Source organism: Seriola aureovittata, chromosome 23 (assembly GCF_021018895.1).
Source record: "Seriola aureovittata isolate HTS-2021-v1 ecotype China chromosome 23, ASM2101889v1, whole genome shotgun sequence".
NCBI lineage: Eukaryota > Metazoa > Chordata > Actinopteri > Carangiformes > Carangidae > Seriola > Seriola aureovittata.
Genome location: NC_079386.1, coordinates 17,763,811 through 17,786,344, shown reverse-complemented (window position 1 = coordinate 17,786,344; position 22,534 = coordinate 17,763,811). Strand labels below are relative to the sequence as shown.

General features: G+C 42.9%; 1 protein-coding gene across 2 annotated transcripts in view; it reads right to left on the bottom strand.

Moving 5' to 3' along the window:
• The window catches only part of LOC130164278 (F-box/WD repeat-containing protein 7-like), a 44,830-nt gene extending 22,570 nt beyond the window's left edge, over positions 1-22,260 (bottom strand). The window contains exons 1-8 of one of the 2 annotated variants that reach the window (XM_056368914.1): positions 21,980-22,260; positions 20,811-21,417; positions 5,311-5,393; positions 5,057-5,192; positions 3,875-4,009; positions 3,613-3,736; positions 1,375-1,511; positions 1,151-1,264 (exon numbers count right to left, since the gene is read on the bottom strand). In XM_056368914.1, the coding sequence (XP_056224889.1) occupies positions 1,151-1,264; positions 1,375-1,511; positions 3,613-3,736; positions 3,875-4,009; positions 5,057-5,192; positions 5,311-5,393; positions 20,811-21,380 (1,299 nt within the window). In that variant the 5' untranslated portion in view covers positions 21,381-21,417; positions 21,980-22,260. Of the gene's footprint in view, positions 1-1,150; positions 1,265-1,374; positions 1,512-3,612; positions 3,737-3,874; positions 4,010-5,056; positions 5,193-5,310; positions 5,394-8,444; positions 8,749-20,810; positions 21,418-21,979 lie in introns of those variants that run through there. The other variant, XM_056368915.1, reaches the window with a different exon arrangement.
• Between the last annotated feature and the right edge of the window lie 274 nt (positions 22,261-22,534).

Genomic DNA, 22,534 nt, shown 5'->3' with positions numbered 1-22,534 from the left:
CTCTCCTCCACCTCAGTAATATGCAAATTTATGCAGCAAAGTCTGATCAGAAAAACGACTTCACATGGAGAAGCTGTGGCGCAAGTATGAAGTTTCCACTGTGTCTTGTTCTTGAGTTGACGTGTTCACAAAACGTGACGACAACATGTCTCACACACACACACACACACACACAAACAAACCACGATGACGGGACATAATTAAAAGACAAACCCAGAAAATACGAAACTGTTCAGACATTTTTTTTTTTTTTTTTAACCACATCGCCTCCAGAATTCAGCCGTCTCAAAATATCATATTACTGTGTGTGTGTGTGTGTGTGTTGGGCGTGCGACTACCACAACACATATAAGTAAAGAGAGAGAGTCTTTACACACTGAGAACTGTCTCTTCACCTTCTACACACAGGTTGTGGATTCAAACAGAGCTGCTGCAGGCTCTGTGTGTGTGTGTGTGTGTGTGTGTGTGTGTGTGTGTGTGTTGTGTGTGTGTGTGTGTGTGTTTAAATCGACACACCCTGACTAACACAACTGGTCCGCCTGCCTCCATTTTTATTCTGCCCTCTTCTATTCTCTATCCAGACATTTAAGCCTGGTAGTTTCCTGTTAGATCACGCTGACCTACTTCATCTTCTATTGTATGATGATATTCTAATTAAGGTCAGATATGAAGCTGAGCGACTTTGAAGTGCAACACACACACACCGGCCATGACACACAGCACGCCATCATGTGATGCGAGGTCGACTCTTTTCTCTTTAAGATGCCGGACAGTCAAAATTACGTGTCGTAGAAAAAGTCCGAGCAACAAAAACATCCAGATTACTTTCATATACGACACATTTGTGAAGCTGGAAGCAGCAAATATTTGAGATTTTGGCTTAAAAATGACTGAAATTATTGATCGATTGTCAAAAAGATTTCAGCCTAAGATCTGATGATTCACACTATGGAGACTGGAGTCTTCAGGAGCCGAGAGATACGAGCAAACAACCTGCTTTTCACTTCACACTGGCGGGTGCTCACAGCTGAAGCAGCAGAAAATCCTAATTTACATAATCAATACGTCTGTCTGTCTGCCACACACACACACACACACACACACACACACACACACACACACACACACACACACAAATATAATGTCGTACCTTGCCGGTGATGGCTGACCAGACTTTGAGTGTGTTGTCATCGGAGCCGCTGACGATCAGGTCACCGCTGAACTGCAGGCAGGTGATCACGTGATCGTCGTGACCTTTCAGCACCTACAGACGAGACGGTTTAATGACATTAAGTCAACGTTTACACATCAAACACACGCTGCTCAGTGTGTGTGTGTGTGTGTGTGTGTGTGTGTGTGTGTGTGTGTGTGTACCATGGGCTCCCGTGTGTCCCCGTCCCTCCAGTTGTTCTCGATGCGGTGTTGTCGAATGTAGGCCGATTTCCACGGACTGACCGCCACGCTCGGCCTCGCACACTTCCTGCGATGGTAAGACGCGCACTCCGAGATACCTGGAGACAGAACGACAGACAGAGCTGCATCTTATAAATGGTTTATAACACACGATATCGCAGCTGTAAACAGATATTAAAGTGTATTTATCAACGATTCTGAGACATTTTATCATATTATCGTTCAGGACCTGTTGATACAGCAGCCTGCACTTATGGACGTTAGTTAAAGTTACAACTACATTATAGTTTGTTTTAAACTAATTATTACATGTTTATAAGCTGCTGATTAAGGACTTAAATCAAACTGTTGCTAATAATCAATCGTTTGATCTATAAGAAGATATATTTGTGGTTCATCTCAGTGTAGTTTTACATCTCCTCTCTCAGGCTTCTCTCTGGAGCTCTAGTAACAGCCAGTCAGAAGAGAGGAGGCTCTGAGCTTCTCTGCTGATACTTTCACAGTATTAATATAGAAGCTAGACCTGATCTACTTTTAGCTTAAAGTTGGTGTTAGATCAAAGTAGTGGGTGTGTCCGAAGCTGATACGACTGAACCAACCAGGTTTCCTTTTATCAACACGATGTAAACCCACCACACCGACTTCTCCTGCTGCGCCTGTGGTGTAGTGGAACACCATCCACTGTGATTCCACTGACGCCACTTTGAGCTAACGTCAGAGCTAGCTGCATTAGCATGTAACCGACGTGGCGCTGGTGCAGGTTGGCGGCATTTACATTCTCACAGAGTCCGAGCTGATGCCGGCGCCGTTCCCACCGGTGTAACAGGAGTGTAGTGCAAATATAAATTAGCCTTATTTATGAAGCTGGTGAAGTGCCGTTAACGCCGGCTTCATTAGTATGGCTGTGGTGTGGCGCTAACGTGAGGTAGCCTCATTGGTATGACTGCTGAGTGCTGGCAGTGAATCTCGGCTGATTGGCAGAGAGCCCAGAGAGAAGCACACACACACACACACACACACACACACACACACACAGACACACACACACACTCACACACACACACACACACACAGCCTCTGCATTGCGCTGAATGAAGGAGGAGTGTCTGGCCGTGTGTAGCTGTATTTGCATGTTACACTCAGGTTAGAAAGCACTTTACATCCAGTGAGCTCCTGTCTCTATTTGTATCCTGGTTTCCATATTTCCACCTGTAAAAACAGCGGCGGACACACCTGCTCAGGTAGCACACGTTCACCTCTTAACGCTGCAACACAAAACACAACCGTTTCTCCTCACGTTCAAGGTTTCAGGAGAAGTTTCATCAAAATGTGCCGAAGTTAAAACACCAACAGAGAAGAAAACGCAGTTTACAGCTCTGCCTCAGTTCAGAGAAAAGTCTGGATATAAACCAAATATTTTATTACAAATTCCACAAAAAGACCAAAACCAACAATAAATTGATCCACTACCAAGTCTGATATATCTCCTTCCTCTGAACCACAGAGCTCCACTGTCTCCCAACACCATGAAAACACATCAGTGAGTCTCTCTGTTGCACCGGGTGAAACGATCCTTCGTTATCATCAACACACACACTGTAGTTTATCCAAACTCAAAATCCCACATGCACCGTCCTGCTGCAACAAACAAATGTGGATTAATCCGCTGCTGAAAATAGTCCCCAAACTATTTCTTAAACTTTATTTCCTCCTTTTTGTTGCTTTATCATCTTGAGTCTCAGTTCCCCCAGCAGAGCCCCACCCATCCAAGGAAATGTTTGGCTTGCCACTAACCAAACTCATTATTTAATAGATTCAAATTTCTTTTTTCCCTTTAAAAATTTCCCCAGATGCTGCACACACTGTTAACCTTCAACAGATACACCAGATCCCTTCATCACTTTATAATTTAACATCATTTTTCAAACTAAAGAGAGTAAACAACTTCTCCCTCAAGTCACTAAATCCTCCAGAAACAATATCAAGGACGTGACCTTGGCGCTGAAGAACAGGAGGGAAGTAGCACCGCACAGTTAAGGGCCATTATTTTGGCGGCTAATAATTTTAACCGTAATAAAAAAATCAAAGCTGAAAGTAAAATAAAAAAAGACAGAAAGAGCAGAATCGCCAGCAGCAGAAGACACACAAGTACAAGCAGCACAGGGTGGAGTGTTTGCTGAGTGTTTTCAGACTGTTTACCTTCCTCGCGGCACTTCTCCCTCCACAGCAGGTTGTCTTCAGCCAGGATCCTCCAGTACCTGCAGGTCTGAGCGGCCTGCAGCAGGTCTCTGGGAGCCAGGAAGGTCAGCACGTACAGAGCCAGCTGCACACACACACACACACACACACACACACACACACACACACACACAGTCCACGTGTTGTTTATGACGTCACCCTGGATCTGTAAATGCGTCCGTCATAGACCACGCACTGTTGTTTTGTGGGCGAGTGTTCGTACCTCTTTGGGCAGCAGGGAGATGAAGTCTCTCTGGAACTGGGGCTCGATGACCTGCATCATGTGCTTCACCTGATTGGTCTCACACCTGTCAATCAACTCGTCCAGAGCCAATAGCCTCTCGGGACCGCTCCACGTCTGTTGGGGGGGGGGGATAAAAGAAGCAATGGTGAACAGGGATACAGAGGAAAAGATCTGTGTGTCTACGTACAGGATATTTAGTTTATATAGTTAGATTTCAATTTTATTTACTTATTAGCATTTCTTTTCCGTTTACGTTTCTGTATCTGTCCGTCTAACTGTAGTTGTTTGATTTCAAGTGTTTCTTTTCCCCTTTACTATTAAGTGTTTATTTATGCGTTTACTTTTGTTTCTTTTCTCATTTACATCTCATCATTTCTTTTTTCCGTTTACTTTTCCATGTTTCTTTTTCCATTTACTTTTTAAGTTTCTTTTTCTGTCTAATTGCAGGTGTTACTGTTTTTAATTGATTTCAAATGTTTCTTTTCACGTTCACATTTAAGCGTTTCTTTTTCCGTTTACTTTTTAGTGTCTTTCTGCGTATGTGTGTTTGTGTGCAATTTGTGTTTGGCAGCATGTAGTCCTATTCATGTGTGTGTTCATGTGTTTCAAAGTGTTTCCGTCTCTCTGAAACCGTTTTAACTTTCTCCCCGAGCCAGAAACGAGAGACTCATGTTTTTCATTAGAAAGTGTGTGTGCATGTGTGTCAGCTTGTGTGTGTGTGTCTGTATTTGTATGTTTTTTTTATTAGTTACATAAGAACTGCCCGCAGGCTCTATTCTTCTGCCGCTCTGTGTTTATGTGCAGCGAGCGGAAGATACTCACACACATTAAACCAAAATGCAGAACATCAAGAGATGCGGCTGCATTTTCTAGCGCTGCAGGACAGAGAGCCTGAGTATTAACTGTTGTCTTGGCAAGGCGTGTTAACTGGGAGTAGATGATTTGGGCTCACTAAATGCAACCAGTGTCTATTATTACATATATGTAATTTGGGACAATTAACAGCTAATTGACAGGTAATGTGATTCATCTGGAACAGAACCGGTATCTCTAAAAATATTACACTACTGCTGTTAGTAAGCTAGTTAGCCGGGAATGCTAACATTTGCAGCTAACATTACAGCAGATACAAACTCTGTGTGTGTGTGTGTGTGTGCTGACCTGGAACATGTGAAGCCAGTCCTGCAGGCCAGAAGGGGGCGGACCCGAGGTGACCCGCCGTCTCTGAGCCGAATGCCCATTGGCCAGCCGCAGGTCACCGAATGTGGTGGGCGTGGCCGGAACCAGACTGGAAGGACTGGAGAGAGAACAGACAGATGTTAGAGTTAGCGCCAGTTAGCGTATCCACCCTGCAAAGTGATTGTTTTTAATGGTTGATCTGTGTGTGTGCTCTGTGAGTGAAGTGTGCGTGTCACCTGAGGTACCCGTTGCCTTTGCAGTGCTTCTTCCCTGAGGGGAACGGCCGGCCGTCCGGACCATGATCCAACTTCCTCTTCATCTGACGGTGGAGAGACAAAGACGGAGAGAGGAACGGTGAGAGAGTCCAACATGCATTCAGTCATGCAAGGAGCTTCACGCATCACACCTGTGCATGAATTTATTTACGCAACTCGTAGCGAATCCACGAGAGTCACCTTTGTGTTTGTGTCACTGCTCGTTCACTCGTCGTTGTCAGATTTCTTATGTGAAATAAATGAGATGTTTACACAGTGTGTTCCTCTAGCTTCAGTAATTCAGTCCAATCTGTCACTCAGGATTTCTTTCATTATACTTTCATTAAAAATTAAATGTTTTCATGGCGTTTATTTTCCTTATTCTTTTCTGTTCCAATCAGCTCCACTGCAGTCCTTTAACTTTCACTTTGTGAGCAGTTTGAAAACTTCATCATAACATGGTTTCATCCATCTCTCCTCTCTTCTGAAGTCATTATTCATCTTCCTGGTTTGAATCTCTACAAGCTCATTCATTCCTCTGTCCTGCTGCTTTTACAGACTTAAACTTAAATTGTCTCTTCTGTCCAGCTGAGATGTTTAGCCGTCGAATGTATGGGGCTTATGGGAAATTGAGTTTGTTAAAGGATGTTAAACAACATAAATATTGAATAAAGAATGAAATTAGATTGTTGTTTTAAACATATGAAGCGAGTTACTCGTTTGTTCCCAGCCGCGACTTTTAGTTACAAAAGTCAACAGGACTTTGAATGGGACTTTTTTACTTCCTGCGCCTGGAAGTGCCGGTTTCACTCCAGCTTCTCCATATTATCTGAACATGAGACACATCAAACTGTGATAATGTGGCCTGTGGAGGAAAAGCAAGAGGAGTTCCTGTGATCCTGCAACATGCTTGTGGCTTTCTGAAACATTCCTGTGGTCAAAAAGGGAAGCAGGAAAAAAAAAAGCAGTTGTTGCAGAGTCCACATTAATGGAGAGACGCAGATAAACTGCAGCCTAGTGTGTAACTACAGAGACACTGAAAACACCTACGCTGTTAAAACACACAAACACAACGACCCAGAGGTCTGAATCAGCCGTCTATCTCTCCCCTCTGCGAGTCTCTCGCAGTGAATGAACGCAGGAATGCAGAAAATCGGAGGAATGTCGCCGGTGCAGCACTGGTCTAAAATAGAGCAGCACACGCTAACGGGCTGCACACACACACACACACACACACACACACACACACACACACACACAGGAGGCTAGAGATGTAGAGGACAGCATGTGTGTGTCGTCCTTCCTCTTGGCATCTCTGTGTGAACCACAGTGTTATCGGACTGATGCACGATCCCTGTCACTTTACAAAATAAAGCACAAGCAGACGCTGCCTGTTGTGTTTCCTCTGTAGGATCAAACCTCTGCCACCATCACAGCACACAACTGTGATTTCAGCTGCGAACTCCGACTTAAACTCATAATCTGCTTTTCATTTTCTGACTTTTTTTTTTTTTTCAATGTCACTGGCTTTTAATAACAGATGTCGCGTCTGTGTGGATTTCATTAAGCCAAGAGGGAAAACTTCACTTGGGGGTGACGAACAAAAAAAAATGTGTTTACTGTTAAAACCAGAAGTGTTCAGCTGTGGTACGTGTCGGAGAAAACATCTGTAGTTGAGTAAAATCACATTATTTCTATATCAAGCTATATTCATATATATATTAAGCCTGTGGATTAGATGCAATAGGGAATATACAGCTACCTTATTGTACCTTCTGTACATTTTAGAGCTACAACGTCTCTGTAATATCACTGTAGTGAATCATGGTGTGTTTCTGATGATCAGTGGTGACCTCAGCTGATTAATGTCCCTGTTACATCTGTATTTGTACAATGTAGAGAAGCAAAAACCACATTTCTTTAATCTTCTTGTTTGTAGACGACTTCATATTTGACCCAAAAATACAGTCAACAGCAGCTTGACTGTGTAGAAACCTTTTTCTGAGGTTTAATTCTCGTAGTCTGAAGCTACAGACATGAAGGAGCAGGTTTTGTCTGATCAGTCTTTCTCATAGAGTTTTGCTGTAAAACACATTCGACCCCAAGAATGCAGTTTACAGTAGCTGTGTGTGGTAATCCTCTTTTATTTGTGTTTGCACGTCAGTTTCTATGGTTTTCATCTTGTGGATTGAAGCTGCGAAAGTATCTGGTACCGAGGTTTCGTCTGATTTTAAGTCTTTTTTATTGCTTTCTGCTGTTTAATGCAACATGTTTTACCCAAAAAAAGCAGTTGACAGCTCTGTGCTGTGTAGTAATCCTATTTTAAGGAAGCAAAAATGTCAATTTCTAAGGTTTGAATGCAGGAATTTCAAGCTATAAAGAAGAACAAGCATTTATAATTGAGTTTTGTCTGATGTTAAGTCTTTCTCATAGATTTCTGCTCTTTAATAAGCCACATTTGACCCCAAAAATGCAGTTGCCAGCAGCTGTAGTGTGTGGTAACCCTCTTTGATCTGTGTTTTCACATTGCAGAGAAGCAAAAAATGTCAGTTTCAAAGGTTTTCATCTTGAGGAAAGCACGTTGCTGTGAGATATTCCCATTTTAAGTTCGCAAAAATGTAAATTTCTGAGGTTTTAATGCAGGAAATTGACGCTATAAAGAAGAAGAAGAATTAATCCTCAAGTTTTATCTGATTTTAAGTGTTTTTCACTGATAACAAATGTCTTGCTCACTGGCTTTATGTTGAACTGCTGAGGCTCAAAGTACAGACACCTTCACAGGGACAGCTGTGAGTGATCAATAACCAATAATCAAATCAGAGAGACACAGATAGGAGATGTAAAGAGTGAGAGAGAGAGGACATGAGATGAGTAGTCTCTCTCTCCCGGTTCCGCAGTGGTCCATCACACACACACACACACGCACACGCACACGCACACCGACACACGCACACGCTACCGAGGCATTCCGCTGTCAGAGAGAAACGCCTTGTCATCCCGGCGTTCAGCCTGACAACCTTGAAATCCCGCACGACTCTAACGAAAAGGACAGATATTAAACCACGGCTGCTGACGTCAGCCGATCGATCAACTCCCTTTCTATAATCAATACTCACTTTATAGAAGATGAGCTTCAAGGTGCCGTAGAAACCCATGGCTGCCCCCCGGTAGGTGAAACCCGAGAGACGTGAGAATAAAACAACTACAGATCAAACGAAGAGCGATTAAATCCACAGATCCATCAAAGCAATATCCGTGACGTCAGCAATCCATCCGGTCAATCGGTGAATCGATGAGAAGTATTAATCGATCAGCTACGGTGAATTCAGTCCGCGTTGAGCGCGTGCTTCTGCTTCACTGAAGAGCTCTGACTGACTCTCTCTCTCTCTCTGCTCAGACTCTATGTCGCTCGACCTCCAGCAGGAACACGCAGGGACATGCCTCTCTCTGCCTCGTGAGAGAGGGAGAGAGAGGGAGAGAGAGAGAGAGGGAGAGAGAGAGAGGGGGAGAGGGAGAGAGAGAGGAATGCAGAGGGGGAGAGAGAGAGGGAGGGAGGCAGGGGTGGAGCCGCGTGGAGAGGTGTGTGTGTGTGTGTGTGTGTACAGACAGCAGCAGATTCTGATTAAAGTTAAGTGGAAAATGTATCTAATTTTGTGACGTATGCAGTTCTAGAACGGACAGACGTCGCTCATTGGTCAGTGGCTGCCTACAACTGGATACATTGATATACAATGGATACAGTGACATTCAGCTGCAGGAGCAGTTCCTCCACCTGCCTCCACATCACAGGACCACGGGTTGAAATGAACTTCCTGTGGTTTCCCCCCAGAAAACGTCTCTTGTGTGAAGACGGTATTTTCTAAAAGTTGGGGCTTGCACAACTCAGCGTCACTGATTGGTCAAGTCGGCTGGTGATTTCACAGCATTGTCGTACAGCCAACAGACGAGGTGTTTTCACTGTAGTCTGTGGCTGACGATCATGATGGAGCAGCCAACAACCTGAAGGCCAAGATCCGTTACCCAGGACGACGGGACGACATCGTACACGCGCACAAACCACGTGAAAGGCGGCCATCACTCTGGATACGTCAGAGGAGGAAGAACTGTTTCTGTTATCAGCACATCGAACTGTTGTTTTCTCTCACAAGTCACACACTCAAGGTTTTATTATGTTTCAGAAAGAACTAATTAGGTACAACATGTGTGCTCGTCTTAATGCTAAGCTAAGCTCAACTAATAGTTTCCTGGCTGCGGCTCTGTACTTCCTGTTAGCTTCGCCAACACAATAAAACACAGTGTGTTTGTATTTACAGTAAGTGCTGAACAAGGTGTCAGCAGCACTAAACCCCCCCCCCCCAACACACACACACACACCTGCTGCACACATCACCACAGCAGCCTGACCGTCACAGATCTTCACTATCAGCACTGATCAATCAGCTCGGATCAATAACTAATTGAGAAACTCAAACAGCAGCAGCTGTTAACAAGACGGCAGCCCAACACACACTGATTCCTTACAACATATATCGACCTGTGTTTATTCAGGTGGACAAACTGTGTCACAAACTTCACCCTGGAGTTTCTGAACTGAAATTATTTTTAATTTATCAGCCAATAAAGAGTCGTTAGAGTCTTCAGAGTATTAAATACAGAAATACAGGTAAAAAAAACTAAATAATATTCATTAAAACCAGGTATTCGGTGGCGCTTCAGGGGAAAGGTCAGGGGTCAACCTTTGTCTGAACCAAATTTTCATCACCTTCCCCGGAGCGACGCTGTGAGCACGGCTCAAAAGTAGCTTGACCTGATCAACAGGAAGCATTAACACACACACACACACACACACACACACACACACACACACACACACACACACACACACACACACAGACACACGTACAGTCATTTTCATAAACACACACACACACAGAAGCCCCACAGGGGGTTGAGGGAGGTCGCAGCTTTCTCACAGCTGATTGACCTAAAGGTCGTCACACAGAAAGCGTGAGGAGGAGCGGGGGAGGGAGGGGGAGGAGGAGGCGGGATAATTGGGAGGTCAAACCTTCACCCACAGCCCGGAGAGACAAAACACACAACACCTCCCGTCTCTCTCACCTGTTCACCCCCCACCGCCTCCTTTCTCCCTGGAGTCTCCGCATGTTATTTAAACTGTGAGCTGATGTTTCTCTTCTCTTCATCTTCACATGACGGAAGCTGCAAGATAAACTTAGTGTCCAGAAAAATAGAAACACCTGTAGAGTCGAATGTAATCTAATGCAGCAGCCCTGCAGCCAGCGAGCCGGGAGGTGTTGGTGATGGTGTCGTACGGGATTGTTTCATACTGACAGGTGTTTTTAATATTTCAATGTACAGAAACAAAAGTGTGTATTAGAACCAGCTGAAGGTTTCTAACTCATTCTGATCCTACAGTGAGTCTGATTCTCACTGGAGGAGAAGTCCCTGGAAACCTCGTCAGAAGTCTGCGTTTCATTCGCATGTGCAAACCAATAAAAGCTCTCATCACCGAATATCAAACACAGCAAGGAATTCAAACGTGTCCTGAACGTCCGAAGCAAATTCCAAGTCAATCCGTTTCACGACGACGAGAGGAACATCAGAGAACAACAGTTGTTTTCCTGATAATCATCTCGCTGTCAGACCGCAGGCCGATAATCCCCGGATTAAATCATTCATTACTTTCCTGTCGTTCACTGATTGTTTCAACGTTACTGGCTGCAAAGGAGTTAAAAAGGAGCGCTCCCGTCTGAGGAAAGAAATACTGCATCAAGTTGAGATTTATTTTTAGTTTTGTTTGTTTGTTTTGTTTGTTTTGCCGTGAACTAAAAAATTAAATTAAGAAAAATCAAAAATAAACCAGTGTTCTAGCCTCAAACGCACCTTTCAACAGCTTCTTCTACACCAGCTGTCAATCACCTGACCTGCTCTGACCCCGCCCCCTGGCTCCTATCCACCCAACTCCCCTCGATCAGGATAATCACGGCCCTGATGACCTCTGACCTCTGGCCCTGTTAACCTATAAATCCCTCTCTCTCTCTGTGTGTCATCATATCAGTTACTACCACTGATGAATTATATAATACTCTCATCTCTTCTTCCTTCCTTCCTTTCCTTCCTTCCTTCTCTCCTTTTCTGTTTCCAATTCCCTCCTTCCTCCTCTCTTCATCCTCATTCCTTTCTGTTGCAACACGTCCTCCATCCTTCTTCTCTTTCCTTAAGGTCTGGTCCTAATTCCTTCCTCTGTCTTCCTCCTCATTGTCATAAATCTGAATTCAACATCTCCCTCTTCCTGCTTTCAATTTTCCTCCTTTTCTTCTTTTCCATCTTTTCCACTCGTCTGTTTTTTCCTCAGTTCATGTCAAACGTCCAGATTCATTTAGTTAAGAGATTAAATTTGACAAATCTGAAATTACAGACACCAAACTACAAACAAAAACAAACAGATTGTGGAAATGTTCATGTTTGAATTACAGGATTTTAGAGACTGAGAGTGGCCATTATTAATGATATTATTTTTCATCTAATCATCAGGAGTTACAGGATGAAGTTGGTGCTGTTCCACATCTTTTATAGGAAACTCAGATGTGGCCACACGTCTGTTTATGAACAACTTTTCATTTTCCTGCATAAAATCCTAGTTTTTTCTTAAAAACTTGAAAACAACAAGCGAGACTAAAACTTTCTTAATTTGTACCAAACTGTGTCGTCTTAATTATGAGGAAGATTTCCAGGAAATTAGCTGGACAATATGGAACCTGTGAAATTAAGTGTTAATTTCTATTATTTTATTTCTAGTATTTATTTTTTATTAGTATTTATTTTCTTTCTATTATTTCTTTATCTTAGTATTTTTTAGTATTGTATTTTATTTTAGTATATTGTAATTTACAGTAATATACAGATCATGGCCGCTCTGAGCCTCCGTAGATAAGAGACTGAACAGAGACTTTATTGTGTTAAACTCTCCTTTTGTCTCTCATCCATTCTTTCATTTCCTCCCTCCACATCTAAACTTCACTAGATTTTCTTTATAACACAAAACCTCCATCTTCTCTTTGGTGTGTGTTTGTCTCCACCCTGCTCGCCCTCGCTCTGGTATGTAGACCCACTGAGTCTCTCCCTCTGACGGCCTTGTAAAACCTGAACCTCTGTGTGTTCTGCATTAAAACAGCTGAGTCGTTCCCACACTCCAAACCCTGTGTGTGTGTGTGTGTGTGTGTGTGTGTGTGTGTGTGTGTGTGTGTGTGTGTGTGTGTGTGTGTGTGTTCGTCCTGTCAGAGTGTAATAACATCTTAAAGTGTGTGTTGAGAAAACCTCTTCTGTATGTATGGGAAAACATACATACATGTGTGTGTGTGTGTGTGTGTGTGTGTGTGTGTTTGTGTGTTTTAGCCTCTGAGCTAACTACTGTCAGACACTGGAAACAGAGAAACCCACTTCAAAGACACACACACACTTCAAAGACTGAGGCAGATGTGGTCTGTGTGTGTGTGTGTGTGTGTGTGTGTGTGTGTGTGTGTGTGTGTGTGTGTGTGTAGCCTACAAGTGTGTGAAGAATCAATAAAGAGAGGGAGCGAGTGCAGATGAGAGGAATGTGTGAAAGATTGATTTTCAGCAGATGAGGTTTCATCTCTCTCTCTGGATGACTGTACATCTGCTGAGTAGAGTACAGTAGACTCTCACTCTCACTCTCAGTTACATGTTCAGCATCAATAATACACCACAAACAACCTCAGGGGTCAGAGGTCGCCGGCCTCAGAGCCAGCACAAAAATATTCACATAGAAACTACTGTGAATATTTGTCCAGTTCTCAAAGAGGGTAAAACCATATTTGTGCGTGTTAGCGCAGCAGCTAGCGGCACGTTACTCTTTTAATAAAACACGTGAGTCAGTCCAAAACTCCAGATGGAAAGGAAATGTTATTTTTGGCAATAAGTTCATCCACAATCCAGGTGTCAAATCAAACATTTTAACAAAGTAGAAACTTAGTCCACTGAACAAAAATGAAAAATAAAAAATAACTAGCCGAGCGCCAGCGAGTTAGCTTAACGAGCTAATGTTGAGACCAGTTAAGAAGTAGACTGTCGACTCTTCCAGAACCTTTGGTTCATTTATAATAAAAAGTTTGTAACTACATTGTGTTTAATGCAGAATTTTCACATTTCATTAGAAATTGCACAAATAAAGCTGTTGAGGAAACTTAAGATTCTTTTCCCTCAACTCCCTCAGCTAAAGAGAAATTAAACCTTAAGTGCCTTACTTAAGTAGGAAACTTAAGGTGTTTTGTGCGAGCGCCCCCAGGCACTGCGGATGCGTTTCCCACGGCAACAGCTGACTGACAGCAGAGCGGATACTGTGGTTATTGAGCTAACGGTGCGACAGGATCTAAACACCGGCGCCGCCGTGTTTCCAGTGGGACAGATTACAGAGGTGCAATGCAGCAAACAACAGGTGCTTTATAAAGCAAATAAACACTGAGGCTGCAGAGAGAGTGTGTGTGTGTGTGTGTGTGTGTGTGTATCAATAATGAATGCAGAGAGTGTTGCAGGGATGTAAGGGACTTAGTGCTCATGTATATTTTAATGAGTAGCTGTGTGTGTGTGTGTGTGTGTGTGTGTGTGTGTGTGTGTGTGTGTGTGTCAGAACTGCAGTCATTCTCAGGGGAGAAATCGAGTGTTAACAATCAGGACGGAGGAAAGAAAGAAAGAAAGAAAGAAAGAAAGAAAGAAAGAAAGAAAGAAAGAAAAGACTTGGTCTCATGAATCTGAGCAGGTGAGATCCACCACAGGAAACACGTTGATTTTCAAAATAAAACCTTTTTAAACATTGTCCTTCTACTGTGTGACCGCCACAGTCCAGAGGAGAGAAGACCTGAGATCCGACTGTTGATGCCTTAATCTGAACACTGTGTATTTGGTGTTGGGCCCTGGGTTTGGACTCTCAGGCTACAGACACGCCGCCTCACCCGACTGCTGAAGCTTTCCTCTCTCTGAAGGGAAAACCTGCAGACGATACTGAGGGCTGATGACGTTTCTAAGCCAATGTTCTCATTCAGAGTTAACGTTCTCCAACATGACAGAGTTAAAGGTCAAAGACAGAACAGCTCAGTGTTTCCTGTCGTGAAGAAGAAACTGAAATGAATTTCAGTGGCTACATCCTGAACACACATCGTTTACATTTCTTAAACCACATCTGAGCCTTTGAGGATGACGATGTAGTTCCTTTCTCATGTAAGTATCTTTCCCTGCGCTCAGAGAAATTTATAAAGACTAAAACAATTCATTGATTAATCGAGAAAATTACCTGATGATTAATTGATAACAAGAATATAAACTCTTCCTTCACTATTAAACTTGTCAACGCTCACACCGGCTCACAGGAGGAGGAATGTGAAAGTCAGTGACGTATGAATGACAGAAGTGAAAAGAAAGAAAGAAAGAAAGAAAGAAAGAAAGAAAGAAATAAAGAAATAAAGAAAGAAAGACAACATGAGGATGAAGACGCTGAGAGAAAGAAAAACAGAGCGGGGGAGCGCGAGAACGCGGAGGAGTGAAGGTTTTACTGGCATTCTTCAAGTGTCGCCTTACACACTGTAAAACACAGCAGAGAGAGTGTGTGTGTGTGTGTGTGTGTGTGTGTGTGTGTGTGTGAGAGAGTGACAGAGAGAGAGAGAGGACACAATGATGAACAGGTGCTCTGCTGTCCTGTCTCCACACACACACACACACACACACACACACACACACACACACACACACACACACACACACACACACACACACACACACACACACACACACACACACACACACACACTCTCTCTGCAGGTCAGTGGAACAGAGCCGGTCGCCGACGCTCCCCAGCGACCACCAATCGGAGCGGTGCTGCTGTCCGGTTGCCATGGAGACGATGCAGACAAGATTAAAAAAATGAGACAAGGACTGAAGACTTTGTACTTCAGCTGTCAACTCCTGAGCGCACCTGGTCTGTCTGAGCTGCTTCCTGTTTCACCTGCCCTCTGTGTCTGAGACCGTAACCATGGTTACAGCACATTACAGCAGTTTTTTTTTAAAGCACATTCTCAATTTATACATGAATTAAAAGAAAATAGGAAATTCTTTTACAACAAAGTGATTGCATTTGTCTTCAGATGTGAAAGTTTGTGTATTGATTGATAGATGATGTGATTAATTAGCCCGGGAACGACCCGCTAATTGATTTTCTCAGTGATTCAAACAGGTCCGATGTTGTTCTCATTAACGCCTGTTTACAGTCACGTAAACAGGTTTTTAGAAATACTAAGATCATCAAAAGATCAAGTCACATTAAGTCCCACACACCAGAAACAAAGCTTCTCTATTAAAATTGGGTGTTTAACTTAGAAAACAAAAGTCTAACTGTTTTAGAACTTTCTTCTTCTATCATTAGAACTAGATTGATTATAAGGACATTAGAGCCCCATCAAAATAAAAGCTGTGTCCCAATTCGGAGGCTGCATTTGAAGAAAGATTGCATCACAGCGTCACGATTAGACTGATGCATCTTGACGTGCCTCTTCCAATGTGGCGAGGAAATGCATCCTTCTTTTCCCTGGAGCAACCGATCCCAAGTTTCATTTACACACCCGGTAACTAAAGCAAACAACACAGACAGATCGCCTGAGGACTACACTGTCAAACGGTTCAACTGTTAAATAAAAAACAAAGGGCCTTAAAACCTCACTTTTTTGAGAAAAAAAAAAGTTGCTAGGCGACAGGATCCAAAGGTAAGGGCGAACACTGAAGGGCCACACAATCATAGATCATAGGCCTCCGGTGTTACCTTAATCCTTATTATTATTATCCTTATTATTTTCATGTAAATTTTTTCTCTCTTTAATTATTCGTTTTTTTTCCTTTACATATTATATTTATCAATTATTCAATCTCAAGTACTGTCAATATTTATTAATCATTTTAAGTATTTATTTTTTAATTAATGGATTGATTGGTTTTTTTGTTTTATTTTATTTACTTATTTATTTATTATTTTATTTATTTATTTTTTGTTTTAGTTTATTTACTTATTATTTTACTTATTATTTTATTTATTTATTTATTTATTTATTTTTTGTTTTAGTTTATTTACTTATTATTTTACTTATTATTTTATTTATTTATTTATTTTTTGTTTTAGTTTATTTACTTATTATTTTATTTATTTATTTAATTTTTGTTTTAGTTTATTTACATATTTCTTTCTTTTTCTTTAGTTGTGTGTGTGATGCTGTGTGTGGGGTGGGGGCTGTGAGGAGACAGAGGAGTGACCGGCTCTGTTCAATAAAATACAAAATGTCACTGACTCGCTTCATTTAATAAAACCTGAGGGCTGACTTCTTCTTCTCCTCTAGTTAAACGGTGCGAGCGACTTTAATTACATGTGAGAACCAGACTGAACCCGTCGCACAGAGACTGCACTGTAACCGGAAGGTCGCAGGTTCAAACCTCCGTCCTGCTGACGAGCAGAAGACTCCAGGAATGCTGCCGCAGCTCGAGGTATTTCTGTGTGTGTGTGTGTGTGTGTGTGTCTGTGTGTGTGTGTGTGTGTTTGTCTGTGTGTGTGCGTGTGTGTCTGTGTGTGTGTGTGTGTGTGTGTGTGTTTGTCTGTGTGTGTGCGTGTGTGTGTGTGTGTGGAGCGCGCTGACTCGGCGAGATCGGTGTGGTGGACCTAACTGGCTGGAATGCTGCCCGGCGCTGGAATGTGACCTTGCTCACACACACACACACACACACACACACACACACACACACACACACACACACACACACACACACACACACACACACACACACACACACACACACACAGGGTATGAGGGTGTGTTAAGGTGTGTATGAGAGAGACATCGAGACCATTAGGATCTATTTTCTTCTTCAGCTTCTTCCAGCAGGTTCAGATTACTTGATAAATCAGATCGTCATCGTGTCTGATCAGCTGATCAGAGAGTCATAATCTCAGTATGACATAAACAGTGTGAAGGAACAAAGTGGTGATCAATGACCGGGAAATAAAGATGGACGACGTCTCCACTTCCTCCCACTGCACTGTGATGAAGCCGAGAGATCCTGGACACGAGCGCTGCCATCTTGAGCTGGTGACGTCACTTATCGAGGCTCCGCCCACACACCTGCTCGACCCAATGGTGCGTCAATCACAGCTGTCAATCATGACATCACACTGCCGTTTTAAAACATCAAATAACGAATTAAAACCAAACTTGTCCATTGAACAAACACCAGCGCGATAGGAACGACCTAAAGTGACTGGGAGAAGTTCGGCCCAAGTCCCACCCACTCACACAGAAGGGGGCGGGGTTTATCGGGGGCGATTGAGAGGTTTTGGCTTCACTTGTTCAGATGCTGCGTTGGTTGTCGTCCACTTTGTCGTTCGTCTGACAGGAAGTCCGACATGCGGCCGTAATCCTGTTCCATAGGATCAAACTCTCAAAGACAGTAAAGTAAATCCGGCCCACACCTGGCCCATGTGCTTGTTTTCTTCTGGCCCAGTACACGCTTGGTTCCACGGCCCAATTCTGGCCCATATACAGCACGACTGTCAGATGTCGATCCCACATCTGGACCACTTCTGGACGCACACACAGCTGTCAGACAACACCGGAGGATAACAGCTGAAATCTGCCCAGATGTGGACGTATATGGGCCAGACTCGCGCCGGGGAAGCTCGGGCATATGTTGGGCCAGACGTTTGATTTCACTCTCTGAGCTCCATCAATCATCATCATTATTATCATCATCATCATCATCATCATCGCCATTAGTGAAGGAGAAATCCATTTTGGAAACTTGGCTCCTCACAGTCAGAGTCTCCTCGTTAAAACAGGCCGAGCGAGGACGCGTTGATCGTCCTCCGCTGGACGTCGACTCTGCCACTCACATCTGGTGTGTGTTCTCCACTGTGTTACAGCTGTTTCTTCTCTAACGGTTGTGTGTGTGTGTGTGTGTGTGTGTGTGTGTGTGTGTGTGTGTGTGTGTGTGTGTGTGTGGTCACAGGACCTGCAGCTCAGACTGTGACCACAACATGAAAATCAACTCTTCCTGCTCAGGGACATGAACGCAGCACACGAGGTCCTGACAGGAAACACACCGTGACACGTTCAGGTTCATCCTTCCTCAGAAAACACCTCGTGTGTGTGTGTGTGTGTGTGTGTGTGTGTGTGTGTGTGTGTGTGTGTGTGTGTGTGTGTGTGTTCACATACCAGACATGCCACTGCTGCTTAAATGTGCTTGTGTTCACACCAGTCAGCTGACCCTAGCATGATCAATGTGTGTGTGTGTGTGTGTGTGAGTGAATTATCAAACAGATTGACTTTGTCGACAGAGACACAAAAACTGGTTTAAAACAAAGATAAACATCTGAACGAGTATTAAACTGTATTAATATAATTCCTGCACGTGTGTGTGTGTGTGTGTGTGTGTGTGTGTGTATAATCTCCTGTATGTGTAGTAATCTAGAAAAAATGCTCTTAGATTACAGAGCATATCTCCCCAGATTAGTGCCCTAGTTTTTCTGTTTATCTGCTTCATACACACACACACACACACACACACACACACACAGTGGGAGAAATCAATTGTCCATCATCTGATCTGATCTTCAAAAATCGGCTTTCATGTGATTTGAATGAAATAAAACCACAGCGCTGCCTCTAGTGGTCAGAGACAGAACGACACAGCTGGACAGGCGTCCCATCATGTCTGTGTGTGTGTGTGTGTGGGTGTGTGTGTGTGTGTGTGTGTGTGTTCAGATGGCTGTTCCCATAGGAGCAGACTTCATATCCCATGATCCCGATGGAGCTACGAGTCGTGTGAGGAATCTGAGGAATGTTCACTGCTGCACATTCCTACACACACCTACCGTCTGTCTGTCTGTCTGTCTGTGTGTGTGTGTGTGTGTGTGTGTGTGTGTGTGTGTGTGTGTGTGTGTGTGTGTGTTCACTTATCAGAGAATTAGAAAGTGTGGCTGCAACTAATGATTCGATTAATCTGACGATTCTTCTTTGGATTAATTCGATACATTTTCTGGTTAAATTTCAGAAAATGGTCAAATATTCTAATCACAGTTTCTCCAGGACGAGGCGTTCAAGTACCTTTCGTCTGGTCCACAAACCAAACCTCAAATATATTCAGTCTATGATAAGAAAGATGGAGACACTAAACTCTCACATTAGATGATTTATCAGTCGATCGACCAATCAACCAGCTCCAATCTGAAACCAATCAGTCGCAGGTGTGTTCAGCATATACATTGATTTAAATATAGTTTATACAGTTATTAAAGGGTTTAGTTTCCACATTTAATCACTCAAAACACATCTGGAGGATCCTGGATCGATCCTGGACAAACCGCCTTTTATAACCGTCAGTGTTTCCTAAAAATCAATACTCATCAATACCTGTCTGTCTGTCTGTCTGTCTGTCTGTCTGTCTGTGTTAATGGCTCATTAGGCCTGTATGTTGTTCTGCTTCTTCAGACTCTGTCTGTTGTTGTTGTTATTTACTGTTTGTTTGTTTTATACCTACGAATAAAACCTACTTTATTTACAGTTTATTAAATCATTTGTGTGACTGTTTAATAAAAAAAAATTAATTTCTAAAAATGTATTTAAATTTTATCTGTTTTTATACCTGAATCAGAATTATAATAATTAGAGAAATAAATAAGAAATTATTATATTAGAGTAGTTACTTTGTCAAGAGTAAAAGGAGAAACACACTTTCTCTCAGTCACACACTCGACCTCACACACACACACACACACACACACACAATCACTGATCAGGTGTCAGTGTTTGTGTTTAAAGAAACCTTCAGTGACAGTGAGGAGACGAGGAGGGAGCTGCCGCCACCTGCTGGACGCTGTCACACACTGCAGAGATCGTTCTCTCACATCTCCTCAGTCCATCCGCCTCCATCCACATACAATAACACTTTAAATCTGAGGTCACAGCTTCACGTCCGACAAAAACATCACGTTTCCACCTTAGAAACAGCGAAAACTCAAACATTTATAAATATAAAAAGATGCTGAAGCCGACTTCATCGCTGTGATGCACTGAACAAAACTCTGCAGCTCGGCTGTGAACCAGAACCAAGAGAGACCACATCAGTCCAGTTTAACTTCCTGTTTCTTCCTCCCCCTCCTTATATACAAAGGCCTTAATGGACGAGGACCGAGCTACATCGATATCTCGCTCATTAACTGTAGACGTCCTCAACACGGATCGTCTCCTGCTGCTGAACTGACGGGTCCAGCAACAGACACGACCTGCAGCCTTCAACTCGCTCTGACCTTTGACCCGCAGCATTGCAGTGAAGTCACAACATGACGTTCACAAACAGACTCACAACCCTCAAACTTTTCTCCCTTCATGAACCAATGAGGCGACGGGATGAGGTCTTACCTGGCTCTGCAGGTGCAGCGATGGTGACGTCACCTCTGCGTTCTCCTCCTCCTCCTCCTCTTCCTCCTCTCTTTCATCACTGTTTGCCACCTCCTCCTCTTCTATTTCCTCCTCCATCTCACCCTCCTTCTCCTCCCCCTGCTCTTCTTCTTGCTTCACTTTGTCTCCTCCGTCCTCTGTCCGTGTGATCTGATTGGCTGTTTCAAGTTGGGTGGTGCCAAAAGGCTCAGACGGACAGGATTCGTCCTCGATGGTGACTATGGTTACTCTGACCTCGTCTTCCTCCCCATCATCCTCACCTCCTGCTCCTCCTCCTCCTCGGTGTAGAGAGGAGGAGAGGAAAGGGGAGGATGTGAAGGAGGAGGAGGCGGAGATCGGAGTGTGTCCACCAATCAGCTCTCTCTGCGCTTTGTATCTGAAGTCTTTCACCCTCAACCTCTCTAGTTCCTCTTCCTCCTCCTCCTCCTCCTCCTGTTCTTCTTCTTCTCTCCTCCTGGATGAAGTTTGTACTGTCCTCTCCTCCTCCTCTCTCCTTTCATGACTCTCTCTCTCCATCTTTTCCTCGCTCATCTGTTTCGTTCGTCACACTGAGGTACAAAGACACATCCTGAGGAGACACAAAGGATCGACATCAACACACGAATGACAACAATCACAATAAAACTACAACAATCACAATCCTACTTCTTCTTAATTTAAGGTAAAAACAGTATTATGATGATCATTTAAGTATTATTTACATGCATTATAAGTTTATTTATTGTTTTATCAGAGCTCAAAGAAACCTTCAGGTATTTTGTTTTGTTAATAATTAAAACTAAACATGAATCAGTTCATTGTGATTTAAGAAAGAAAAACTGCAAATGATCAAATCTGAGAAGCTGAAACTGAAATATTTGGCATTACAGCATGAAAAATACTGATTATGCATATTCACATTAAAAGAAAAAAGGTTTTTACTGTGCATCACATTTTAAAAGCTATTGTGTCTAAAAGCTTAAACTCTTGGAGTCAGATAAATGCAGTGTAATGTCTGTGTTACAGGTAAAGTATCTGGAAATATTCGCAGTTTATTCCCTGAAAAGCACTGAAACGTTACTAAAATACCGGTACCAGGCTTTAATACGGTTAAAAACCAAGATAAAAGTGGTAAATTAAAACAGACGTACCTTTAAAAACACAAACTTTTCTCCCCTCCAGCTCCACCGGACTTTAATTTTTAAACACCAGAACTTTTATTTTTCTCTCCTTTCGTCCTCTTCTTCTTTATTCTTCTTCCCGGAAGCTTCAGTTCTTCAGCTCGAAACCGAACAACTCGACTTCAGAACAAACTTCTCCACCTCCAGGTTTATGTTTTTATGTGTTTTCATGACTAACTAGAAACAAAAACCAAACTTCCTCCGCTTCGGTTGTTTCTCTTCTTGCACATGGAGCTTTGTTTGACGCCGGCTGATGACGTATTACTTACGCACTACGCGCCATTCCGTGATTTTTCTTTTTCTTTTTCAAACAAACTGTGATTATTCTCAACAAAGGAAGAATACAACTTTAAATCATTCACATTTTATTGTTGTAATAGTTAATTTAAAAAAAAAAAACGGTTTAATATTTGTTGATTTCATCAAAGAAATGACTCGAAAATACGAATAAATAATTTATTCACAAACACCAGTGAAACTACAGCACAGATCATTGGTACCACTCCCTGATAATGCACCATTAAT